Source organism: Piliocolobus tephrosceles, chromosome 1 (assembly GCF_002776525.5).
Source record: "Piliocolobus tephrosceles isolate RC106 chromosome 1, ASM277652v3, whole genome shotgun sequence".
Taxonomy (NCBI): domain Eukaryota; kingdom Metazoa; phylum Chordata; class Mammalia; order Primates; family Cercopithecidae; genus Piliocolobus; species Piliocolobus tephrosceles.
Genome location: NC_045434.1, coordinates 189,835,635 through 189,861,465, shown reverse-complemented (window position 1 = coordinate 189,861,465; position 25,831 = coordinate 189,835,635). Strand labels below are relative to the sequence as shown.

The following is a 25,831-nucleotide window of genomic DNA, read 5'->3' as shown; positions in this document are numbered from 1 at the left end:
AGATAGATAGATAGATAGATAGATAGATAGATAGATAGATAGATAGATAGATACATACATACATACATACATACATACGTAGATTGATTGATTTTTTTTTTTTTTTTTAAAGACGAAATCTCGCTCTGTCACCCAGGCTGGAGTGCAGTGGCGTGATCTCGGCTCACTGCAAACTCCGCCTCCTGGGTTCCCACCATTCTCCTGCTTCAGCCTCCCAAGTAGCTGAGACTCCAGGCGCCCGCCACCACGCCCAGCTAATTTTTTTGTATTTTTAGTAGAGACGGGGTTTCACCATGTTATCTGTATTAGCCAGGATGGTCTCCATCTCCTGACCTTTCTTTTTTAAAAAATAGAGACAGCAGCCAAGCATTGTGGTGGCACATACTTGTAGTCCCAGCTACTTGGGAGACTGAGGTGGGAGGAACCCTTGAGCCCAGGAGGCTGAGTGAACCAATGTCGTGTCATGGCACTCCAGCCTAGGTGACGGAGTGAGACCCTGTCTCTAAAAAGTTAAATAGAGATGGCATCTCGCTGTTACCCAGGCTAGTCTCGAACTCTTAGCCTCCCAAAGTACCACAATTACAGGCATGAGTTACCATGCCTTCTCTTGTTTTCTAGCTTTTTAATGTGGAAGATCAGATCATTGATCTGAGAACTTCCTATTTTCTCTAAGCGTTTTAAGCCATAGGCTCCCCTTTAGGCACTGCTAGCTGCATCCCACACATTTTGATATGTTTTCATTTTCTTTTTCTTTTTTTCTTTTTTTTTGTTGTTTTTTGAGATAAAGCCTTGCTATGTACCCAGCCTGAGTGCAGTGATGCAATCATGGCTTACTGTAACATCAACCTCCTGGGCTCATGATCCTCCTACCTCAGCCTCCCAAGTAGCTGGGACTATAGGTGTGTGCTGCCAAGCCTGGCTAATTTTTTGTATATTTTGTAGAGATGGGGTTTTGCCATGTTGCCCACACTGGTCTCAAACTCCTGGGCTCAAGTGATCTACCCACCTGGGCCTCCCAAAGTGCTAGGATTACAGTATATGAGCCACTGGGCCTTGCCTTAATTAATTAATTAAAAAAAAATTTGAGACGGATTCTCATTCTGTCACCCAGGCTGGAGTGCAGTGGTGTGGTCTCGGCTCAATGCTATCTGCACCTCCTAGGTTCAAGCAATTCTCCTGCCTCAGCCTCCTGAATAGCTGGAATTTCAGGTGCACACCACCACACCCGGCTTATTTTTGTAGTTTTTTAGTAGAGATGGGGGTTTCACTGTGTTGGCCAGGCTGATCTCGAACTCCTGACCTCGTGATCTGCCTGCCTCAGCCTCCCAAAGTGCTGGGATTGCAGGCATGAGCCACCGCTCCTGGCCTCCTTAACTTACTTTTATGTTTAAAGTAGATGTCTTATAGACAGCATTTAATTGGTGGCTGGGTCTTGCTTTTTTTTTTTTTTTTTTTTCCCAGTCTTACAATCTCAGTCTTTAATTGGAATGTTAATCCATTTACATTTAATGTACAATCCCATATGGCTGGATTAAAATCTACCATCTTGTTACTTGTTTTCTATTTTCTGTTTCCTCTTTCATCTTTTCCTGACCCATTTAATTTTTGTAGTATTTTTTAGTATTCCATTTTATCTCCATACTTACTGCCTATACTTATTTGTTGTATTTTTGTTATTTTATTAAATTTATTATTGTTATTACGGAGATGGGATCTCACTCTGTTGCCTAGGTTAGAGTGCAGTAACATGATTATAGCTCACTGTAGTCTTGACTTCCTGGCCTCAAGCAATCCTCCCACCTCATCCTTCAAAGTGCTGGGATTACATACCCGGCATGTTATTTTTATCTTAAACAGTAAGTTACCTTTTTTTTTTTTTTTTTTGAGACAGAGTTTCACTCTTGTTGCCCAGGCTGGAGTGCAATGGCACAATCTTGGCTCACCGCAACCTCCGCCTCCCAGGTTCAAGCAATTCTCCTGCCTTAGCCTCCCTAGAAGCTGGGATTACAGGCATGTGCTACCACACCCAGCTATTTGTATTTTTAGTAGAGATGGGTTTTTTCATGTTGGTCAGGCTGGTCTCGAACTCCCGACCTCAGGTGATCCGCCCACCTCTGCCTCCCAAAGTGCTGGAATTACAGGCATGAGCCACCGCACCTGGCCATAACAGTAAATTATCTTTTAAAGACATCATCTAAATGGGAAAAATAGCCTTTTATATGTGCTCACATACTTACCATTTTCAGTGCTTTTGATTATTTTCTATAGATCCAGGTTTCGATTTGGTATTATTTTCCTTTTTCCTAATGAACAATGTTTGTTGTAGTGCACATCTACTGATGATGAAGTCTCTCTGCTTTTATTTAGAACGTGTTTATTTTGCCTTCATTTAAACAGCTTTTTATTTTGAAAAATTATAGACTTATAAGAAGTTTCAAGGCTCACATCAGTTGTTTCTCTTCCCTCAGGGATCACAGTTCTCAGTAGTATGAAAGTGCTTGTTTGATATATTTTGCCTAGTTTCTAGTAGCTTATAATGAGAGGTTAAGTCCCCCATTCATCTTAGCTAAAAGTGGAAATATCTGCTTTGGTTTTTATTGAAGATTATAAACAGCAATGGTTATATAAATTGTGATTCTGAATTTCCCAGGACTGTTGAAGACATTCATATATCATTCAGTATCCCCTGTATCACTTCATAAATGAGTTATATAATAACTCCTGTTTCTTTTACTTTTTGCCTTGCCTGAAAGGAAAATCAGTCAAGATTTCTACTAGATCATCGCAGTTTTGTTGACCTAGAGGTGACACATTTGCATTCTTGCCTTCTACTTATTTTTTTCTTTTCATTTATATTTTATTAATCTATTTATAAAAGCAGTAGTCCATGTCCCCTGTAGCACATTTTTTCTTTCCTTCTCTCTCCATTCCCTCCCCTGAATTAAGTACTTTACATTGCATGGAATAGAGACATTATGATTGCCTTTAAGTAACTGAGCTTAAGGATTTACAGGAAAAGATGATTAGATGAGACTCTTTTCACCAGGCCTCGTAGTGAAAAGATTTAACCATAGAGCCGAACTACACGCTCCATCAGAAATGTGTGCCTCTGACCAAGTGGGACAGCTCATACCTGTAATCCCAGCGCTTTGGGAGGCCCAGGCGGGCGGATCACGAGGTCAGGAGTTCGAGACCAGCCTCGCCAAGATGGTGAAACACCATCTCTACTAAAAATACAAAAATCAGCCGGGCATGGTGGTGGGTACCTGTAATACCAACTACTCGGGAGGCTGAGGCAGGAAAATCGCTTGAAACCGGAAGGCGGAGGTTGCAGTGAGCCAGTATTGAGCCACTGCACTCCAGCCTGGGCTAAAGAGTGAAACTCTGTCTCAAAAAAAAAAAAAAAAGAAAGAAAAAAGAAATGTGTGCCTCTCTTCCCTATTGGGATTTTCCCTAATCTAATCTGTTTCTGTGACCAGTACTTTCGCTGCTATTTAGCTATCTCAAGTAACTGTTTTTCCTTCTTAGAGCCCTGCGTGTGTGCTGTTCTATTGTTCTCGTTACTAAAGCTCACATTAACTTTTCAAAGGAGAGTATTTGATTGGTTTACTTAATGACCTGCTGGTACCAGGCAGCCTTCTAGGTCATTAGGTCATTAGCCAGCTGAGAGAGTCTCTGTTCTTTGGTCATGTGCCACACTTGATTGAGTTAGGGTCATGTGGGTGGTAAAAAGTGTTATGTCCTATAAAACCTGTCAGAATTGGCGTAGCAGGTACTCAGCATTATCCATCCTCCTCCATTATGATATAAAAATTGATTCACTTTAAACTTAAGAACAGTTATTAAACTGGATGTTTCCCCAAAACCAGTCACCTTCATATTTATAGATTAAGATTTAGATGAATTATTGACTTCATTCCTGAAATATTGGGGGTTTTTCCCTTCTTTATTTCATTCATAGTCACAAAACAAAGGACAGTCTTTACCACCTTTTAGCCACAACTTAAAATAAAACCATGGTACTGATTGTTGGTCCAAGAAAGTCCATCTGTTAGAGACTATGAAGAGAAGAGAAAATTCAAATGTTCCCATTCTTGTTAGCATCTCTAAATTTGGAGGAAGATGAGATTGAAACTATAAGCTAAAATGAGGCTTTTGGATTATTAGCCCCACCTGGGTTTGAATCCTGGCTTTTCTGATTTACTAGATGATAGATAAGTCTCTCTTTTTTTTTTTTTTTTTTTTGAGACAGTGTCTTGCTCTGTCACCCAGGTTAGAGTACAGTGGTATGATCATGGCTCACTGCAGCCTCCACCTCTTGGGCTCAGGTGGATCCTCCCACCTCAGCCCCCTGGAGTAGATGGGACTACAGGTGTGTACTGCCACACCCGGGTACTTTTGTAGAGACGGGATTTCACCATGTTGCCCAGGCTGGTCTTGAACTCCTGGGCTCAAGCCATCCGCCTGCTTGGCCTCCCAAAGTGCTGGGAAAGAGTATTTTTTTATAAGCTTCAGTTTACTTGTGAATAAAATGGAGGTTATAGAGTTTACCATCTGTGACTGTTAGAATGAAATTATAGGATACATGTAAAGCAGTTAGCAAAGTGCCTAGCACGGAAGAAGTACTTGATAAATGTTAGCTCCCATTATCTCTAGATCATTAAGTCTTTTTTTTTTTCTTTCTTTTTTTTTTTTTTTTTTTTTTTTTGAGACGGAGTCTCGCTCTGTCGCCCAGGCTGGACTGCAGTGGCCGGATCTTAGCTCACTGCAAGCTCCGCCTCCCGGGTTTTTTACGCCATTCTCCTGCCTCAACTTCCTGAGTAGCTGGGACTACAGGCGCCCGCCACCTCGCCCGGCTAGTTTTTTGTATTTTTTAGTAGAGACGGGGTTTCATCATGTTAGCCAGGATGGTCTCGATCTCCTGACCTTGTGATCCGCCCGTCTTGGCCTCCCAAAGTGCTGGGATTACAGGCTTGAGCCACCGCGCCCGGCCTAGATCATTAAGTCTTACTAATAATAAGGGTTAGACTAGTCTAACAATGTTAGTTACTAGTGCTAAGGAAAATTAAAATTTTTTTGGTACATAAGCTGAGATCTGATTATTAAGCCCTTAGACATATGGCTATATGATTTTTTACTTTCTAATCTCAACTATGAAATGTTGGTCCCAGAAATTTTTTTTTTTTTTTTAGACGGAGTCTGGCTCTGTCGCCCAGGCTGGAGTGCGGTGGCCGGATCTCAGCTCACTGCAAGCTCCGCCTCCCAGGTTTACGCCATTCTCCTGCCTCCGCCTCCCAAGTAGCTGGGACTACAGGCGCCCGCCTCGTCGCCCGGCTAGTTTTTTGTATTCTTTAGTAGAGACGGGGTTTCACCGTATTAGCCTCTCCTGACCTTGTAATCCGCCCGTCTCGGCCTCCCAAAGTGCTAGGATTACAGGCTTGAGCCACCGCGCCCGGCCGGTCCCAGAAAATTTTTTAAGGAAAGTCAGTCCTGTGATAGTTTTATATTGTTGGAATTCTGACTTTGTCACTAGATATGTGACCTTGGGCAAATTAGTTAACTTTTCTGTGCCTCCGTTTCTTTATAGTTTTATATACTTTTGTCTGTAAAATGGGGAAAATACCTTAGAGGATTGTTGTAAAGAATAAATGAATTGATATATATAAACTAGCACATAGGACAGTGCCTTTATTTATGTAAACAGGCTCGATATATAGTGTTATTTTATAAATTGCTGCTGCTGGATTTGACTCCTAGAAGTTAAATATATGAATATTAGGCCCCTTTGGCCTAACTGGCTATTCTTCTCATCATTTAATGTGAATAGATATGTTTGTAGGCGATTTATTATCTTTAGTTTCCATTGCCAGATTAACTTTCTAAAATGCAGGTGATAAGAGATGAGTGAGCTGAAGGACATGTTCTATAGATAATCTTGTGGTTCCATTTTGATGGACACAGAATTTCCATATATTGCTAGTACTCCTTTGTGAAGCTTTTTTTTTTTTTTTTTTTTGAGATGAAGTCTCGCTCTGCCGCCCAGGCTGGAGTGCAGTGGCCGGATCTCAGCTCACTGTAAGCTCCGCCTCCTAGGTTTAGGCCATTCTCCTGCCTCAGCCTCCCGAGTAGCTGGGACTACAGGCGCCCGCCAAATCGCCCGGCTAGTTTTTTGTATTTTTTAGTAGAGACGGGGTTTCACCGTGTTAGCCAGGATGGTCTCGATCTCCTGACCTCGTGATCCGCCCGTCTCGGCCTCCCAAAGTGCTGGGATTACAGGCTTGAGCCACCGCGCCCGGCTGTGAAGCTTTCGTAGGGAAAATGTATCTTGAAATTTTTATAAAGCTGATTCTCCCCTCCCCTGCCTCCCGTTGAAATGTCCTTTTTGGGTGATCACAGGGAGTGGAGTGCTAGCAAGGTGAAAGTGGGGTATTGGAAAGGCAATTTGAATTGAGACCTTTGATTTTAGATTTACAAATCCAGCAAGTAAGGAATTTTCTAATCAAAAGTTACTTGCCTTCACGAGGAAACTCATTTCTGATTTATATTTCCTTCTCAAGGAGTGACAGTAATGCCTTTTCTTTCCATATGAGTGAGATTGAACATTGATTTTGTAATGTTTATTGATCATTTGCGAGTTGTATATTCATGCCCTTGACCTTTTTTTTTTCAATAAAGAGACTGTAGATAAAGGACATTAAACTTTTGCCAAGTATGTTTCAAATATATTTTTCATTTTGTCAGTTATCTTTCATTTGGTCGTGCTTTTTTAACAGTAGAGAAACTTTTAATGAAATCTATAAATTTTTCCTAAAAAGTGTTATGGTTAGAAAAATATTTGAGTGCCATAAAATGTCATAGTTTGTGTGTGGATGGATCCATTTAATAAAAGTTTTTCCGGCCGGGCGCGGTGGCTCAAGCCTGTAATCCCAGCACTTTGGGAGGCCGAGACGGGCGGATCACAAGGTCAGGAGATCGAGACCATCCTGGCTAACACAGTGAAACCCCGTCTCTACTAAAAATACAAAAAACTAGCCGGGCGAGGTGGCGGCGCCTGTAGTCCCAACTACTCGGGAGGCTGAGGCAGGAGAATGGCGTGAACCCGGGAGGCGGAGCTTGCAGTGAGCTGAGATCTGGCCACTGTACTCCAGCCTGGGTGACAGAGCGAGACTCCGTCTCAAAAAAAAATAAAAATAAAAATAAAAGTTTTTCCTTAAAATTTCACAGGATTTGCAGAGTCTTTGCAAGCTAACATAGGCCTGAGGCGCTAACATCATAATAGCACTCACTGCACACATGCTGTGTGCCATAGCAGTGTGCAAGGTCTTTTATGTACAATATTCCTAAAACTCAGCTTCAAGCTAAATTGTATTATCTGCTTTTCATAGATGAGTAGTGAGCCCTGAAGAAGTGAAATAATTTGCCCAGGGTCACAGAGCTAATTGATGGACTGGAATTTTAACTCAACTCTGCCTAACTCCAAAGTATATAGTATACTTTTTCTACAAAGCTTTACTTTTTGAGGCTTCAGATAAATTATATTTATCCTAAAAGTTACATTACTTTTACTAGAACTTGAAAATATGAGTCTGTAGCCTACTGAGACTGCTCTTGATTCCCGAAAGCACAGGAGATAAGGTAATGAAAAACATGTAAACTAGCTGAAAAGTCTCCACTGTCTAGGGCTTTGATTTTCAAAGTGTGGTTCTCAGCCACACTTAGTGACTCACACCTGTGATCCCAGCACTTTGGGAGGCCAAGGTGGTGGATCACTTGAGGTCAGGAGTTCAAGAACAGCCTGGCCAACATGGTGAAATCCTGTCTCTACTAAAAATATAAAAATTAGCCAGGCGTGGTGGCAGGCTCCTGTAATCCCAGCTACTTAGGAGGCTGAGGCAGGAGAATCACTTGAACCTGGGAGGAGGAGGTTGCAGTGAGCCGAGATCACACCACTGCACTCCAGTCTGGGTGACAGAGTGAGACTCCATCTCGTACCCCCCCCCACCCCCCCCAAAAAAAAAAAAAAAATGTGGTTCTCAGATCACCATCATCAGCATCACTTGGGAATTTGCTTGAAATGCGAATTCTCAGGCCCTACCCAGATCTGCAGTTTTCTGATTATGTATAATCAGAAAGTCTGTAGGCTAGGCCCAGCAATCTGTTTTATAATACCTCCAGTTGGTTATAATGTATGTTAAAATTTGCGAACCACTGATCTAGGGAAATTGTTTCCTAACTAGTGTTTTATTTCTGCTTCTATTGAGTTTTAGCCTAAGTCTCAACGGTTAAGTGCAAAATTAGCATTATTGCATAGTGGCAAGGACATGGAGTCACACAGGAGCTAATTGAATCCTGGGTCATCAAGAATTTCAGGGCGGTGCATGGTGGCTCACGCCTGTAATCCCAGTACTTTGGGAGGCCGTGGTGGGTGGATCATTTGAGGTCAGGAGTTGGAGACCAGCCTGGCCAACATGGTGAAACCCCATCTCTACTAAAAATACAAAAATTAGCCGGGCATGGTGGCAGGCGCCTGTTGTCCCAGCTACCCAGGAGGCTGAGGTAGGAGAATCACTTGAACCCGGGAGGCAGAGGTTGCGGTGAACCAAAATCACACCATTGCACTCCAGCCTGGACGACAGAGCAAGACTCTCTCAAAAAAAAAAAAAAAAAAAAGAATTTCAGGCAAGTTCACCTCCCTGAGCCATAGTTTCCCATCTTTGAAATGATATTAATAGCATCTATCTCCATATAAGATTTTTTTTAGAATTAAGTAAGATAATATGTAAAGTGTCTAGTACACTGCCAGGATCCCAGGTGTTTGAGAAATTGCATCTAGCAATTTTTCTTGTTAGCAAAGAGCGCCTACCTCCATCTGTTCTAAACTCCTCTTGTTTCTTGAATGTATTTGCTGTCTTTTGTCTCTGGGGCTTTGTATTAACTTATCTCTTGGACATCTAACCTCCTACCCCTCTTTGCCTCACTAATTTTATACATCCTTTAGATCCCTGCTATAGTTACTCCCCTTGGAGGGGGCTTTCCCTAACCCCCACCCCCCAGTCTCTATAGCAGTCTGTATTTCTGTCACTGCATTTATCACACCACTTTGGAATCATCTGTCTCCTGTATAAACTTCATTGAGGCAGTGTCTTGTTCACTGCCATATTCCTAGGGACAAGTAAAGTTCCCTGTATATTGTAGGAGCTAAGTGTTGAATGAATGAATGGTGGCTGCCACTATTGCTTCACTTTCACCCTCCAAGAGCAATCTCCCCATTCTGGTTTATAGTTTCTGTGCTCACTGCTTGTGATAATCATAAGTATATATTGTTGAGAACAGTGCCTTTTTTCTCTTTCCCTGAAAGCACATACTTTAATGTTGGCTGACATAGTAGTTCACTCAGCTGTTTTCTAACCACTGATCCCTCTGTATCACAGGTATCTCCGGGGAGCTTTGTGCCTTGATGGATCAAGTTCATCATATGCAGCACTCAAAATGGCAGCATCCTTCGGACCTCACCACGCGGTGAGTGGGTGATTAGAAGAAGATGGAAAAGGGTAGAATGGCTGGGCGCGGTGGCTCACGTCTGTAATCCTAGCACTTTGGATGGCCAAAGTGGGTGGGTCACTTGAGGTCAGGAGTTTGAGACCAGCCTGGCCAACATGGCGAAACTGCGTATCTACCAAAAATGCAAAAATTAGCCGGACGTGGTGGCGAGTGTCTGTAGTCCCAGCTACTTAGGAGGCTGAGGCAGGACAATTGCTTGAATCCCGGTGGCAGAGGTTGCAGTGAGTCAAGATGGTGCCACTGCACTCAAGCCTGGGTGGCAGAGCGAGACTCCATCTAAAAACAAAAGGGTGAAATTTGGCTGCAGGAGGAACGTAGTGGGGAGTAGGGGTTGGAATTGCTTAATTCAAGAGGCAGGGTGAATAAAGTGATGCAGTATAATGGAATAAGAACTGGACTGAGGCTGAGCACAGTAGCTCACGCCTATAATTCCAGCACTTTGGGAGGCCAAGGCAGGAGGACTGCTTGAGCCCAGGAGTTCGAGACCAGCCTGGCCAGTGTGAGACCCCATCACTACAAAAAATACAGAAACTTAACCGGGCATGGTGGTATGTGTCTGTAGTCCCTGAGAATGCCTGAGAGAGGAGGATTGCTTGAAGCCCAGGAGCTTGAGGCTGTGATGAGCAGTGATTGTGCCACTGCACTCCAGCCTGGGCAACAGGGTAAGACCCTGTCTCAAAAAACAAAACAAAAACTGGACTGAAATTCAGGAAACCTGAGTTCTAATACTAGCTTTGCAACTTGGTGTCAAAGGACCTTCCTAATTCTGAAATCTTCTGAAATTTTTTTTTTAAGACTCAAATTCAGTATTACAGTTCTCTGGATTCTTGATGCAGTGTGGCTGTACAAATTTATTCAGTTACTTTGATTCAGATACTCAAAAACCTTGGAATCATCTTTTACTCTTTTCTCTCTCACCCCATATTCAGTCTACCAGCAAATCCCATAGGCTCTGTATATACAGTTGTCCTTGGTATTCATGAGGGATTAGTTCCAGGACCCTCTTTGGATACCAAAATCCCCAGATGCTTACATTCCTTATATAAAATGCCATAGTGTTTGCATAACCTGTCCACATCCTTCCATATACTTTAAATTATCTCTAGATTACTTATGATAACTAATACAGTATAAATGCTATGCAAATAGTTGTTATACTGTATTGTTTAGGAAATAATGACAAGGAAAAAATGTCTATACATGTTCAGTACAGATGCAAGCATCCATTTTTTTTCTTTGACTATTTTTGACCCATGGTTGGTTAAATCCATGGATGTAGAACCCATGGATATGGAGGGGCAGCTGTATATCCAAAGCCTAACTATTTCTCATCATTTGACCTGGATTGTTGCAAGTCTCCTAAATGCCCTCCTTGCCAGTGCACTGTTCACAACTCAGCAGCCAAAGAAAGAGATTCTTTTAAAGCATCAGTCAGATTTGCTCAATATTTCCTAGTGGCTTCCCATCTCACATCTTCCCATTCTTGTAATCCCCTACTAAAGCCTATATGCTTTGACCTATGTTCACCAACCTCATCTCCTAATACTCTGCCTCTTGCTTTAGGGCCTTTACGGTCATTTTCCCTCTGTAGTTGTCAAAATTATATCATTTCTCAGAAGGAAAGGCAGTATAGTGTAATTGTTATTAGATAAATTCTGGAGTCAGATGTGAATTCAAATCCAGGTTCTTCTACTTACATTACTGTATGACCTTGGGTAAGTTATTAACCTGAGGTTCAATTTCCTTACCTATGCAAGGACTTAATGAAAATACTAGTAGGATTGTCACAGTATTAAGTGAGGAGAGGTATTTAAAGAATTCAGCAAGTACTTGCATATAGGGATAGATAAATATCAGGTACTGTTACAGTTATTTTCAACCCTGGCTACTACTCATAATCACCTGCGGAGATATCTAAAAATACAGATGTTTGTATCCTGATTCCAGGTATTCTAAGTCATTAAGTCTGGGAGGAGGGAGAAGCCAAGAATCCATATCTGTATTTGTTTGTTTTTTCTTTTTCTTTTTTAAATTTTAGAATCCATATCTTCAGAAAGTTTCCTAGATTGTTATTAGGAGCACTTTTAGAGTCAAAAATGCGATCAAATTATCTTAGAGTGTCTTGCTCAGAACCCCAGCCCAGCACATAACTAAGAAACTTTACTTTGAGTCTGTGCTGTTAATTTTTCAGTCTCAACTTGCAATGTGATACTCACATGATGACTTACCTTTCTGGGAATTTATTCTAATTTTAACTGCTGTGTCCTGAGCAACCTTGAGCTGTGTCAGACAATGAGGTCCTTCTGGAGGTGCAGGTCTGATGCAAACAATGAAATGTAGATCCTATCCTAAATTCTTCTGGAGGAAGAAAATGTTTTTTTTTTTCCTCCCCTACTTAAACATTATTCTACATTAGTTTTCCTTAGAGCATTGTGTATATGGCACATATCACCATACTGCCTATGGGAATTAGGTGGCTTTGGGAGTTGGAAAGAAATAGCACTTATGGTGTGGTGTTCATATAAATAAAATGGTATAAAATTTCTAAAATTGCGAGAATTGAAATATAAAATTAATACCTGATTTCCAGAAGTAAAGATTTTCTTAAAATTATTGTGCTGGCCTTTTTTTGGTGCACAGCCATTCTAGTTGAAATAGCCTTCCTGTTTGTACTCTCCCTCTCTTGATAGAAACTACGCCCGCCGACAGAAACATCTGCAAAGATACAGTCTGACTCAGTGGGTTGACAGGAACATGCGAAGCCACCATCGGTTCCAGCGTCTCCCAGACTTCTCGTACAGTTAATTTGTCTCATCCCATCAGCAACAAAGGTCCCTACACCCAGGGTCCTACTTGGAGCAGCATTTCATGTTCTTTTGCTGTTTTGTGCTTTGCCGATTTTGAATTTTATTTTTCACAGATTTTAATTTAAAAAACCCGTCACCTTTTGGAAGTGCCCATTGCTGACTTGAATTTTTTTGTATGAAGTCCCTCCTGATATTGTGTGTGTGTGTGTGTGTGTCTGTGTTTAAGCAAATGTTTGGTTGGTATAGTTTTTTTGTTTTTTTAATTTAAATTGAAGGTAGCTGCCTTCTGAAAGCCAGCATTAAGCCAGAACACCCAGGCTCAAGCAGAAGACCCACCTCTCTGCAAAGGCAAAGTCTACTTCTGGTACCTCAAAGAATCATTGTTCAGTCTCCCATAAGGAAGAGATTCTTTACCAGGCTGTGAGCCAGTGTTACATGACTTGTGAATGGATATAAGTTACTTTTAACAATCCCTCTTACTTTTTTATTTGAATCCTCTGAATACCTGTCAGTATTTTAAAGTTGGCAATCCAGGACATTATAAGTAGGTTGGAGCGGGAGAAAAATCCTATTGAAAGGACAAATTAAAATAGTAAATCCTCTCCTCTTCCTTCTGTATGTACTAGCTGCCTTGATTTTTTTTTTTTGGCAGGGGGCAGGGGGGAATTCTTTTCATTCTTTATTGAACTTATTTTGCACAATAGTGTTTACAAATCTTATACATCTTACTTTGACAGAAGACTTATAATACCTTGTGGTTTTGAGACTGGTTGTCTCCTTTGTCTTTCTTCAAGGATTTTCCTTTTTCTTTTTACCCCACAGTGACCACTCTGCTCGTTAGTATTCTAGTGGCAGTATTCTTGTAACCTGTTAGACATGGATATGCCTCTTCACGATGGCCTCCTTCCTCTCTTTAGAGCTGCCCACTCAGAGTCTTGACTCTAGGGCAGGCTAGTGCTATTGTGGTGTCAGTTGGTATTTAGTTTCATTTGCTGAACCCCAACTTTAAGTACGAGTGTTAGTTAGGGAACCTCCATTCTGTGGGAGAGTGTGGAAAGGCACTCTTTTGTCTCCATTATTAGTTAACAAGAGGTGTCTTTAGACCCTAGATGTTACCATCTCATTTGGTCAAGCCCCTGATACCTAGTTTCACATAGATGCTAACATGGATGTAATATAGTTGTGACTAAGCCTGTGCACAAAAAGCATTACCTGATCTTAAGGTTTGGTATTCTAACCAAAGTTGACAGACTGCATCTGTCTTAATGGATATCTTAGGAGTTGGTTATTCTTTTTCTTTTTTTTTTTTCTTTTTTTGAGACGGAGTTTCACTTTTGTTGCCCAGGCTGGAGTGCAATGGCACGATCTCTGCTCACCACAACCTCCGCCTCCTGGGTTCAAGGGATTCTCCTGTCTCAGCTGGGATTACATGCATGTGCCACCATGCCCGGCTAATTTTGTATTTTTTAGTAGAGACGGGGTTTCTCCATGTTGGTCAGGCTGGTCTTGAACTCCCGACCTCAGGTTATCCGCCCACCTCGGCCTCCTAAAGTGCTGGGATTACAGGCATGAGCCACCGCACCTGGCCGATTATTCTCTACAGATAGCTGTAGACATCATTTTGGGAAGTTTTGCAGTCTGGCATTTGTGCTGTTGTTCATTCTCTGTGAAGGTTGTTCATAGTTGCTGTAGCCTCTGTCTGGTTTTGTGATTTCATCAATCCCATCTTTCTGTGTAAGTAACGCATTCTAAACATCCTACCCCACTTTAGAAACTGACTTGGGGAAAGCTTGGTCATTTAAGCCAACAATAAATTTGGGTGAATGTCCCTAAGTGTTTACTGTTTTTATCCAGTCAAGGATTTGCTTTTCCTTGAACATTTGGTTTAAATTCTGGGGCCAAAATGCAAAGGAGAAGTTCTATTTAAAGGCAGTTGTTGAAAGCTATTATTTTAGTTAGCCTACTTGGCATTTACTACATCGGTCACTTCTCCAGGCTGCCCTGAATTAGGTTGGTGGAGTGAGACATGCCAAACATCCACCTTTGGGACCACAGCATAGTTAAAATTAAATGTAGTTGGAATAGCTAGCATTGCAGCTGTCTAGTTCCCTACAGAAAACCCAAGGACTGAAGGGACAGGATTTTGCTTAGGCAAAAATCTAAGACTCATGTTCTTGCCCTCCTGGTATATGTGGTTTTGAGACTGAATGTGTAATAGGAGCACTGCCTTTGCCAAATCAAATGAGTGACAGGTTAACTAGAAAATGTGACAATCACATTTCCTCTTAGCTCAAATAATTCTGTTTTTCCAAAGCTTTAGCAGCTTAATTAAATCTGTTGGACTGGGGGAGGAGAGAGCTGTTCTCTAGTGGTTAACATGGTATTCTTTAAGAAGAAAAAACAAAGCCAAAGAAAACTCATTATCTGGCATGTTCGCCTTAAAGATGGTAGTGGGTAGAATCTGGAGTTTTCATCTCTTTTCAAAGCTGGATATCTCTTATATTTGGTGTTGGCCTCTAAGTCTAATATTGCAGTTGGAATTCTTGCTGTATTATTTTTTAAGTAAGTGTTATGTGCATTTAACTGCTTTCTTCATCCATGATGACATTCCCACCATGGGGGTCTTGACAAAGCAGAGTAAAAATATGCTGTTTACATTGTTTACTTATAAGTAAGGAGCCTGAAATAACCTGTAGTTTCTAATGCAGGCCCTGATTTACTTGCGTTGTCAGTTTCAATTATGAAACTGAAGTTTGGTGCCTCCTCTTTATCATGTTTTTTCTCTTGTAGCAGTTGTGTTTAATGTCATTAAAAAGAAATAAAAGTTCTTCGTCAGTGACATATGTACTGTGGCGGTCTGTCGTAGGCTTCGATGGAGGGTTATTTGCCTTCTTCCTTTGCGTAGGTAGGTTAGTAGGGTGGGGAGGGGGGCGGCAGTTAGTAGAATGTGGTACTGGGAAGGCGAGGGTGCTTGCTCCCTATTCTTTTGAAGGTAAATTACAGTGTTGAGAAAGGTGTTCTAGCAGTTAAGAAATGTTGAAATTGATTGGGATTTGCAGCTACCTGTGGTGCATGTCAGGAGCCTGACATAGGGACAGCCTGAAATATCATTATGCCTCAGTTTTTGCAGAGGGGGAAGATGGCTCAGCCCTGATCAGGCAGGCATTGCCTTTTATTCCTTCCCATGGCTGTGTGGTTGGCCTCCCTATTTCTGCTTCTCCAGAGTTAGCACTGATTAGGGAAGAAGCCATGCTATCCCAGAGCATTCTCTCTTTGAAGGGGATGTAAGAAACCAGAATCAGTGATACAGAATTGATGGTTGTTCATAACCCAGTTTCTCAAGAAACTGCGGCTCCTAAAAACTGGGTGAAGATTGGATAAGTGTGGGTAGATGTGGGAGACATAGTGTTCCTTAGATCCCTTTCGTGAACCAAAGCTTCTTAGACTTACCCCCAGAAGCAAGGAGAAAAGGGAAGGTGATAATAACTTGTCACCTATGTTAGCCAGTGCTTTAAAAATCTGAGTTCATGCTGAGAGAACAAGTAACAACATGTTTAGCCATGCTGTCTGGCCTGCTGTGCTATAAGTTTTGTCTATAAATTCTAGATAAAATATAGTATTGAGTCCATGCAAAAGACTCAATGCAAGTTTGCGAAGTACTCAGCAACTTACCATTCTTGTCTCAATCTGAGGTACTCTCCTTAACCTATGCATATCTGTTTTGTTCCTATCAGATGTAGATAGGATCTTTTGTTCATTTTACATTACAGAAAAGTGAAGAGGAAAAGGAGAAATGGACCTTCTCCAAGAGGAATGGGGTCGTTCTCTAATTAGCCTATTTTGAGCTTTTATTGGAAGAAAAAACCCAACTACCTAAAGCTAGAAAGTGGAGTTCCCTGCTTCTCTTAGTATTCTGCTTTTCTAAGAGAAAACAATTTTTCCTAAGCTGGTTTTAGTGGATGCTTGCTTTATATGCCAGAGCACCTGTCAGAAAAAAAAAAAAAAAATCCACGTGTCACAGGAAGTATCAGCTGGTCAGTGGTGGAATTCCTAAATGAACAGGCTCCCGCCTTGTCCTTCCTCCCCACCTGTCCTCCCCCTGTGACAACTGGGACATGCCACAGACGGAAAATCTGGCCCTCCCAGCACCCATTGAGAAGGGGGTGGAATATAATATTTTGGATAACCTTTAAAGCAGTCTAAGGGATAGTCCTGAAATACATCACTAAGGAACTATTTGTTTTGAGAAAGTGTCTCGCTCTGTTGCCCAGGCTGGAGTGCAATGGCGCGATCTTGACTCACTGCAACCTCCGCCTCCTGGGTTCAAGTGATTCTCATGTCTCAGCCTCCTGAGTAGCTGGAATTACATGTGTGCGCCAACACTCCTGGTTAATTTTTGTATTTTTAGTGGAGACAGAGTTTCACCATGTTGGCCAGGCTGGTCTTGAACTCCTGGCCTCAACTTGGCCTCCCAAAGTGTTGGGATTACAGGCATGAGCTACTGCACCTGACTAGGAACTATTTGTATACAAAGTTTTCCTTCCACTTCAAGTCACATTTGAAGGTTTGGTAATATTTTGTACCGATGGAGCTTGATGGAGCTGGGCAAGGGAGGACGGTGAGCAGGGTGTCCCATTTATAGAAGCAATTTGTTCTTGGAGGCTACTTCTTAAGTGCAAGTTCCAGTAACCGTCACATAGGTTTAAAGAGAATCAGAAATAAATCTAAAGCATCATATTAATGGGTTGGTGAGATTTTGCACATTTTTGTTAAGGGTTGAACCAAAACTCTTAAAAATGGATTCTTGAGAAGGCCCATTCTGAAAAACTAGGGGACAAGAGTAGGAGGAGAAAAGGACTCTTGCCTCATAGGAACACTCCCCAGTCTGTCTTCCTCCCCTCAGACCCTGAGGTTTCCCTCATGTTCCTAGGAGGATGCACCTTGGCTCCTATTGTAGGAAGTAGGTAGAGTCTGGGAATCTTCTAAATTCTCTGTTTTTGGCAGATAAGGACACCAAGACCTAACCTCAGAGAATTAACTTGCTTGAGGTGTTAGGTGATTACAAAGCAGGGTCTCCTGCTTCTCAGACCAACATTTCTCCCACAGGCCTGCTGTAGTCTGCGAGTAAGGTCTCTTGGTCTCAGAGACCTGCCTGTGTCTTTCCACAGTTGTGAGAAAATGTCCGTGGATCTATGTGATGGTGGTGAAAGGATCACATCCCAAGTCTAGCTGTGTAGGGTTCGACTTTGCAACTACAGTAGATTCAGGGAAGGCTCAATTGTTACACAATTGGGAGTTTAGGGAGGTAAAGGTAATGGATTTTTATCTAAGCCAAGAGTGTTACCTCTTTTTCTGTCATTACCCTTTATGATGTACCACAGGCACAGATTAAGTTGAAGACAGGAAACCCCCATTAGCAGAGCTCCCTGAGCCCCACTGACTATACTATACCTAGTGCTGACTTCGGGGCTTTTCCATCATTTGGCACTAGATGGGTACAGAGGGCCTAGGAAATACCTCTTTGAGGTTTGGGTTAGAGTTCAGTGTGCAACTCAGTTTCCTACTTTGCTGTGCAGCCTCTAAAACGTTCTTTCCCTCTGCTTTCAGAACCTTCTAAAACAGTCAACTAAGCCCTGCTCACCAGACATTTTCTTTCCAAGCTCTTCCTGGCTCTGGACAGGAAATGTTTGAGGTGCCCCATTTACTGGTTTTTGCTCCTTGGCTAATATCATCATTACTCTTTCAGAAAGTCTGCTGTTGGGATCATAATGGTGTTCCTTTAACAGCCTAGAACAGCAGGCTGTGAACACTGAGCTGCAGGAAGCAGCTTTTGCTGTTCCCCTTCACTCCTTCCTTACCCTAGGGAGAAAGGGGAATTGCATTCCTTTGGCCAGGAAAAGCACCCAGCCCCATCCAGTGGGGAAAACCCTTTGTTTTAAAAACTGAGTACCAGCCTGCATACCTATCTAGTAAGGCAGCCCAAGCTTGGTTGGGGGGAGCCTCAGTCATAGGATGATGGAGCAGCTATTTTCTTCTCCTACACGTGCACCCCCATCTGTTTGAGATTTCCCTTCCAACTCCAACTTGGCTGGCAGGCATGTCCCTAAGAAGCTGCAGGCCAAAATGGAGAGAGAGAACTGACTCCCTCCTCCACACATCCTGACTTGCTGCCAATTGCCAGAAAAAGAGGGCAACATTTGGGCATTTACCAGAAGACAAGGATGTGCCTTTTCATTTGTCTTTTTATTTTACATTTAAAAAGTGGTTATTGCTCTAAGTGGATCAGAGGTAAGGACCTCTCCCCTAAGGAGCCTTGGCCTTGCAGCCCCATTCAGCAGGGATGGAAGTCACAAGACAATGAGTGGAGCCTCATGCCCTCCCATGAGGAAGCCCTTAGTATTGCTGACATCTGCCCTTTATCCTGTCTCTCCTCCCCAGTGCTGCCACACTTGGGCAAAGCAGAGTGGTGGCAGACCCAGCCTTGAGAGCTCTTGTAGACCGGAAGGAAGGGGCGGTCATTGGGTGATGGCTTCTGGCTCTCTGGCTTGGGGACCGATGCTCTTATTCATTTCAACAAATATTTACTGAGTACCAGGCTTGTGCTAGGTGTGGTTCACCCACACCCATCCTTGGCCGCCAGTGGAAGATGCAGAGGCCCACCTCTTCCCATGCAGGTATCTGGTGGCCATAACTCGTCAGTCCTAGGAAAGAGTCTACCTTCCCTCATCAAGCACCATTTTTTTAAGCCAGAAAGGGGCAGTGGAGAGAGAGACCTGTCACCTCACACCACTCAGGCTCTAAGGAAGGACATGAGGACCCTGGGTAACTTTCACGGAACCCTGGATGAGATGGCAAGATATGAAGACCCCAGAGGCCAGTGGTGATAGCCAGGGCTGCTCTTCCTGTCTGTGGTGAATGGCTCGGGCCTGCCTTCCAGCAGCTTCCACTCCAGAAGGGGTGTTTTAGTAACCCCCAGAATGCCAGATGTGATGTGACTTTTCAGTTGTCCAAGCTAGCATTTCTGAAATTCCAAGAGATACTTCCTAAATAAATTAGACCAGTACCTTCCAGGTCTTCCTAAGACCCCGAACTGATGATCTTACAGTCATAAGGGTCAAAGAAGATAGAGGATGCAGGCAACCAGCTCAGTCTTCGGGGGAATCTCTCTGCCCTCTAGAGTGCGGCCTTCTGATTTTTGTTTTCCAAAAGACACAAACCAGGTAACATCTTACACACTTGCAAAGGTGTGTATCATACCACAAACATGTCCTTGATGGCTGGATCCAGAAAAGGCTTGATGGCAGCCATGATCCTGCATGGCAGGCAGCCCCACAGCTTCTCTGATGTTCCTTGGTCTGAAAGACACAGCTTGCGTCAGTCCTCGTGCTTGTCATCTCCCAGGGCTTTGTGCATTTTCTCAAAGGGGAAGCCAGTCCAGGAGAGGCAAGGAGGCAGAAGGCTGTGTCTCATGCAGCTTTGCCTTTTCCAGAATGGGGCCAGGCCTTTTAGTTTTGTGGCTTATTTTTATTTTATTTTTTGCAGAATTTGGGTTTGTAGTTCAGCCTCCTTCATCTGACTAGGGCAAGGAGAAGAGAAAACTGCAGCTAGCTGCACCTCCTCCCCGCTGCTGCAGTCGTCCCTCTCCCTGTGCCTGTGGGCCCGGGGACCAGCTGAGAAGAAAAATGGAATCCTTCTCTCTGCAGACAGGCAGTCACGCTTCAATGATGTTCACTGAGGGCTTGTTTGGAAACTGGGAGGAAAAAAATGAGAGAAGCGGCCAGGACTAATTGAATAGACTTCTTGCAAGGCTGGAAACAGAGGACAGAAGAAGGAAGGGAGGAGCAGCAGGGCTGCAGCCTAAATAAGCCAGGCTCTTGTCCCTTGTGGAAGGAAAAGAGAAGCCCTGCCTGGATGTCTTGTCTTTCTGCCTTTTCAAACCCAGCCTTCAGCCTCACTCAACTGAATGGCCAAGACTGGGTCCTGAGCCCATGGCCCCTGGCACCCAGTTTACCCCCAGCAGTCATCCCTCTGAGTGCAGCCTCAGCCACTGACATTGTTGAGGTGCTTCTGGAGATGGGCGTTAATAAAAGGCTTCAGGAAAGTGCTCCAGAGAGAGGACAGTAAGCCAGAGGGTACAAGGAGATGGAGGGAAGAGGAGCTGTAGAGAGGGCCAGATGTTTGTTGGATAATCATCGTCAGAACCATGAGATCATGAGATCCTCTCACATTCTCTACTGTCTGTCTTCTTAGCTGCTCAGGGCAAGCACTGAAAAGATTTTCATATCTGTTTTACAGAAGAGGAAATGAAAGTACAGCAGTAAAGCACCTGCCCAAGGTCACAAGGCACAGCAGGAGCAGGAATGAGCCAGACACCCCATTCCTGTTGTCCCGCGCCGACCAAGAATTCTGCCCTCCCCATTCACTGCTTTTTTTTTTTTTTTCAAATCACCACTGGACCCTGGCACCCTGCAAAAGGAGAGGATCCAAAATCAACTTGCAGTGTCCCTGTGTCACACAGGCAGCAGCCAAGTCTGGCTCTGCCCAGCTGTCGCCATGCCAGGCCTCGAGCTGACCCCCTCTTCAGTCCAGGGATTACCAGAGCACAAGGCACAGGGTGGCCCACCCAGGCCCAGGTCTTGCCCTCACCTTGCTGCGGAGAAGCCCCCCGCCCTGGTGCTCTGGTGTGCTGGTTTCTGATGCACTCTTGGTTTTTTCCTTGTTGTTATTGGGTTCATTGTCCTTGATGATGTCATACTGGCGGCAGAAGAGGGCGATGACACCTGAGGGGGACAAGTGAGCAGTCAGAGGCCAGGGCCTGGGTTCCTGCCTCCCCTGCTTCTTTCCCACTAGTGCTTGCCAATGGTCTCTCCTGATTGTGCCTCACCTGCACTACTGTAGCACCCTCCCTCTGCCCTCTGGCTCCTGTTTTCACCTGTGCCCTCATGAGCCACCCCTTTCACTGCTGCTACGCTGATCTTCCTACAATATGCGTCTGATCATATCTCCTCCCCTCCTTTCCTTTAAACCTCTGACAACGGCCAGGCGCGGTGGCTCACGCTTGTAATCCCAGCACTTTGGTTTTGTGTTTTGTTTTGAGATGGAGTTTCACTCTTGTTGCCCAGGCTGGAGTGCAATGACACCAACTCAGCTCACTGCAACCTCTGCCTTCCAGGTTCAAGTGATTCTCCTGCTTCAGCCTCCCAAGTAACTGAGATTACAGGCATGTACCACCACGCCTGGCTGATTTTGTATTTTTAGTAGAGATGGGGTTTCCTCCATGTTGGTCAGGCTGGTCTCGAACTCCTGACCTCAGGTGATCTGCTCACCTTAGCCTCCCAAAGTGCTGAGATTACAGGCATGAGCCACAGTGCCCGGCAATCCCAGCACTTTGGGAAGCCAAAGTGGGTGGATCACGAGGTCAGGAAATAGAGACCAGCCTGGCCAACACGAAAAGTAGTTGGGCATGGTGGCAGGTGCCTGTAATCCCAGCTACTCAGGAGGCTGAGGCAGGAGAATAGCTTGAACCTGGGAGGCGGAGGTTGCAGTGAGCCGAGATCACACCACTGCACTCCAGCCTGGGCAACAGAGTGAGACTCTGTCTCAAAGAAAAACAAACAAAATCTCTTAACAGCTCTGGTTTTTCTTGAGGGGAAAATAGAAACAATAATAGCATTTGTTGAGCTTGTGCCAGGCCCTGTGCTGTGCACTGACATAGTCTATCTCACTTAATCCTCAGAGCTCTGTGAGGATACCTATTATTATCATTCCCAGGGTACAAGTGAGGACACTGATATAGAGAGAGTTTCACTAACTTAACTCAAGGTCACACAGTGGCAGAACTAGGACATAAACTCCAGGGCCTGCAGTCTGTTAAATGCTTAGTTTTATCAAACTAATAATACATGAACAGAATGTTTTTTGAAAGTCAGACAGTATTAAGGCAGCCAACTCCAGTCCTTCTAGGTGTTTTCCCAATTTTACTTCTATATTTAGAATGTTACTTCTTGATCTATTTTAGAAATCTGTTGACTTCCAACCGGGGCAGATAAAGCATCACAACTTCCTCTACTTCCCTCCCTATTATCCTAACAAAATTACATCACAATTTTGGGTTAATTCACTATGTTTATATTGTTATGATTATATAAATACTGTCTGTGCCAAATCTAATAACGCACCATAAGCAAACCTCCCCTTTTGTACAACCCTTTGTTTTTGCCTCATTTTTCCAAGTGCCTGTTATTCTGTGTGCCTAAGGAACATTTTTTTCCAAATGCTTCTACAATACAGCCTGCCTTTTCAACCACCATGCTAATAAAGCTTTAGCATAGTATTCAAATCCCTCAAAAGACTCCAGTCTACAGCCTCGCCATCCTTTACTCCCCCACATTCCACCTTCTCTCTTGGATTGCAGCTGCCCTGAACCAAACTGAACTTACTTTATTTCTTGAACATACCATGCCCTGAACACTGTTCTTCTTTTGGCTGCCTGGTGAACTCCTATTTATCCTTCAAAGCTCAGTTCCCATGTTATCTCCTCTGTGTTTTTCCTGATTTCTAACCCACAGTTATTCCCTCTGCTCTCCTACATGATACTATCATAGCACTCATCACATTGGATTATAGTTAAGTTCAGCCCAAGAAAATGAAAAAGAAAAATTTAAAAGAGTAAACGAGAAGAAAAGAAGTAAGTTCGGGCCTGGCTTCGCCCAGACAGTTCTTTGCAGGCACAGGGGTCTTCTTAGTCATGACTGTAGCACTACTGTTTGGGTTGGAGTGATTGTTCAGTAAATGCTGGTTGAATTGAGTACAAAGGTGAATGAAACTTGGCCTTTACCAGCCTGGGCAACATAGCAAGGCAAGATCCCATCTCTACAAAAAATAAAAATTTAGCCAGGCATGGTGGCACATGTCTGTAGTCCCAGCTACTCAGGAGGCTAAGGCATGAAGATCACTTGAGCCCAAGAGGTCAAGTCTGCAGTGAGCTGTGATTGCACCACTGCACTCCAACCTGGGTCTCAAAAAACAAAACAAACAAAAAGCTTGGTCTTCATTCTCAGGGAGCTCACAGACCACAGGTAAAGGAAAGAGACAAGAGCCCAACTAACTTACATATGAAAGGCTAAAGAGAGGAGTGAACAGTATGCCATGGGGGTGTAGAAGCAGGAGGGCCATTCTAATGGACAGATTGAGGGAGTTTTTACCATGGCTGTCTTGCAGCCATGGTGGCTGGGTCTAGAAGGGTGAGTAGGTTAGGAGAATGTCCCAAGGCCAGGCAGTGACTTCCCCTGAGCTTACCAGGCCTGGACCCCTTGGAGGCACAGCACCCCAGAAGAGGAAAAAAGGGCTGTAGCCATGACCAGAGGTAAAGGGCCTGTAGAAGTGTCCAGCCCCAAGAAGCTGAACCTCTTCTGAGGGAGGGCAAAGGCAAGTACTCATTTAATCCTATAAGGCAGCTAACAATATGCTGGGTTTTTTGGTGAAGAGTGAGGTAGAGAACAGATCTGGTTCCCAGAACTGTTGTTGGCAGGACTTGGAGACTTTTCACCTTAGAGATGTCTAAACCCCTTACCCTTTGTATTCGTGAGAGAAGGGGCTGGTCAGAGTTCTCCATTTCTCAGAGGCTAAGGGAAGAAAAAGGGCCCGGAGGCCAGACTCACCTGCCCACATGAACAGGACCACGACAATGATCAGCACCTCGCCTGTCCGCAGCTGTTGGTTCCTCCCCATCTCTTTCATGGTTACCTCATCTGTCGGGAGAGACACTAGGTCCAGTGCTCCTTTCCTCCCTCAGCCACTCCTCTAGGGCCAAGCCCAAGACAACAGTGCTGATTTCTACAGGTGCCCACACATCTAATGTACATTCTAGAATGCACTGATGGCTAATTGGGGTGGCAGTTAAAGGCCGAGTCTAAAGGGAGTTTATGTGCCCAGCATCTTGTCGGGGACTAGCATGAACCCTCTCTCTCTCAGGCACCGCTTTACTTGCCAGAAGGGGGTAAGGGGAAGGAGACAGAGCTTTCCTCAAGCCACCCACTGGTCTGGTCCTGACCACCCCTCACCCCACCCCATCCCTCTTAACAGTGACCCGGGCCTGCCTTTGTTCTTGGAGGCCATCTTCTCAGCCTCACGCGGGGTCTTGAAGAGCACAGGCTCACTGGCTGGGCTTTGGCCCTGAACGGAGATGGCCTGCACATGCACTATGTACTCTGTATCCTCCTCCAGGTCCCAGAGGGCACACGAGCGGGTGGTGGTGTTCACCTCCTGGATGAAGCGCAGCATCCGCACATCCTTCTTCTGCAGACAAGCGCCGGTCACTGCTGTCAACACTCAGTGACCAGCCCCGCTCCTGCCCACCTCCCAGTGGTGACAAAGCCTTTACATATACAATCTTCATTCCATCACCTCCGCTATCAATATCTCCATTTTATAGGGAAGGAAACAGGTTCAGAGAGGTTAGGGAAGTTGCCCAAGGCCACATATCTAGTAAGCACTGAAGCTAGGTCCTAAATGCAGATGTCTCTGAGATCAAAACCATGCCCTTAATTTCTGTGTTCCACTTGAAAGTTTTCGAACCCTCCCTCACTGACTGATTCTCTTCTAGAGAATTTTCAGACATATGTCTGAATGGGGCCCCAATTTTCAGACGTATGTCCAAATTGTTCATCTCCCTTGCCTCAAGTTCCTATTTCCTTTCTGTTTCTCCATCACCACCACTGCCATACTCCTACCCCCATCTGCCACTACTATCCTGATGTGTCCTTCCCCCCTGAGGACAGTGGAGCATTACCTGCTGAGAGATGGCAAATCCGATGACAACCTCATCCTCCAGAACATCCCAGCTCACCACTGCAGAGTTGGCCTTGAGGTGCCTGACGGTGACGTTCACTGGGGCTGAAGGACTGTCTGGGGGACGGGGAGGCACCTAAGCCTGAACATCCCCTGTTGTGAGGCCCAGACCCACTGTCTCATAAGTAAGAAAGGGAAACCTGGGGAAGGCCTTGCAGGAGGGGAAGGAAGAAACTAAGGCCTCGATTGGGTCCAGTCACATGGCTCTCGGCTCTTCAGTGGGTTGAAGAACCAAGCCCAAGAGGCCCCAGGCTCCTCATAACTGGGATGGAAGCCCCTGCTGGCCACAGGCTGGCCCCACCAGGAGTCCAAGGATGGGCCTGGGCCAGGCCCCTATCTAAGGGATGGGTGGTTAGAGTTGTGGAGAGAGTTACGGAGGGGACATAGGTGGACAGAAACTGAAGGTTAGCTGATGAAAAGCAGACCAAAGGACTCCCAGTCCAGTGCTCTTTTGACAATACTGCCCTGTCCAATGAGTGACCTTGAGCGAAGGAGAAAGACCCAGAGATCAAGAAGTGTCAGGCTGGGGTGAGCCCTGGGCTGGAAATGAGAAGAACAGAAGTATCCCCAGAATTGTGGTGGGCCAGGCAGAATGAAGCCTGGGGAAGAGTCTG

The 25,831-nt window shown here is 44.3% G+C and overlaps 2 protein-coding genes across 7 annotated transcripts in view; one reads left to right on the top strand and one right to left on the bottom strand.

The window, feature by feature from the left end:
• S100PBP (S100P binding protein) overlaps positions 1-15,211 on the top strand; it is a 43,398-nt gene extending 28,187 nt beyond the window's left edge. For 3 of the 5 annotated variants that reach the window (XM_023232277.1, XM_023232278.2, XM_023232279.2), the window contains exons 6-7: positions 9,432-9,519; positions 12,252-15,211. In XM_023232277.1, the coding sequence (XP_023088045.1) occupies positions 9,432-9,519; positions 12,252-12,366 (203 nt within the window). In that variant the 3' untranslated portion in view covers positions 12,367-15,211. The remainder of the gene's footprint in view (positions 1-9,431; positions 9,520-12,251) is intronic. The other 2 variants (XM_023232281.2, XM_023232280.2) reach the window with 1 other exon arrangement.
• A 3,381-nt stretch (positions 15,212-18,592) lies between these two features.
• On the bottom strand, positions 18,593-25,802 carry FNDC5 (fibronectin type III domain containing 5). 2 transcript variants are annotated; one of them, XM_026457230.1, is made up of 5 exons: positions 25,159-25,802; positions 24,467-24,665; positions 24,029-24,118; positions 21,015-21,148; positions 18,593-20,118 (listed from the first exon to the last, which is right to left on the bottom strand). In XM_026457230.1, the coding sequence occupies exons 2-5, from the start codon at positions 24,648-24,650 to the stop codon at positions 20,080-20,082; spliced, it is 447 nt and encodes a 148-aa protein (XP_026313015.1). In that variant the 5' UTR covers positions 24,651-24,665; positions 25,159-25,802; the 3' UTR covers positions 18,593-20,079. The 2 variants fall into 2 exon arrangements, with proteins under 2 accessions (XP_026313015.1, XP_026313014.1); XM_026457229.1 differs by having other exon boundaries at positions 18,593-21,148.
• Between the last annotated feature and the right edge of the window lie 29 nt (positions 25,803-25,831).

What these genes read in the sequence shown, in the direction of transcription:
- FNDC5 (XM_026457229.1), bottom strand. Translation starts at nt 24,650, where the DNA reads ATGCTGCGCTTCATCCAGGAGGTGAACACCACCACCCGCTCGTGTGCC. An exon ending in GATGGCCTCCAAGAACAAAG is followed by an intron (nt 24,119 to 24,466) that starts GCAGGCCCGGGT and finishes CTCTCCCGACAG; the next exon opens with ATGAGGTAACCATGAAAGAG. An exon ending in GGTCCTGTTCATGTGGGCAG is followed by an intron (nt 21,149 to 24,028) that starts GTGAGTCTGGCC and finishes TGTCCCCCTCAG; the next exon opens with GTGTCATCGCCCTCTTCTGC.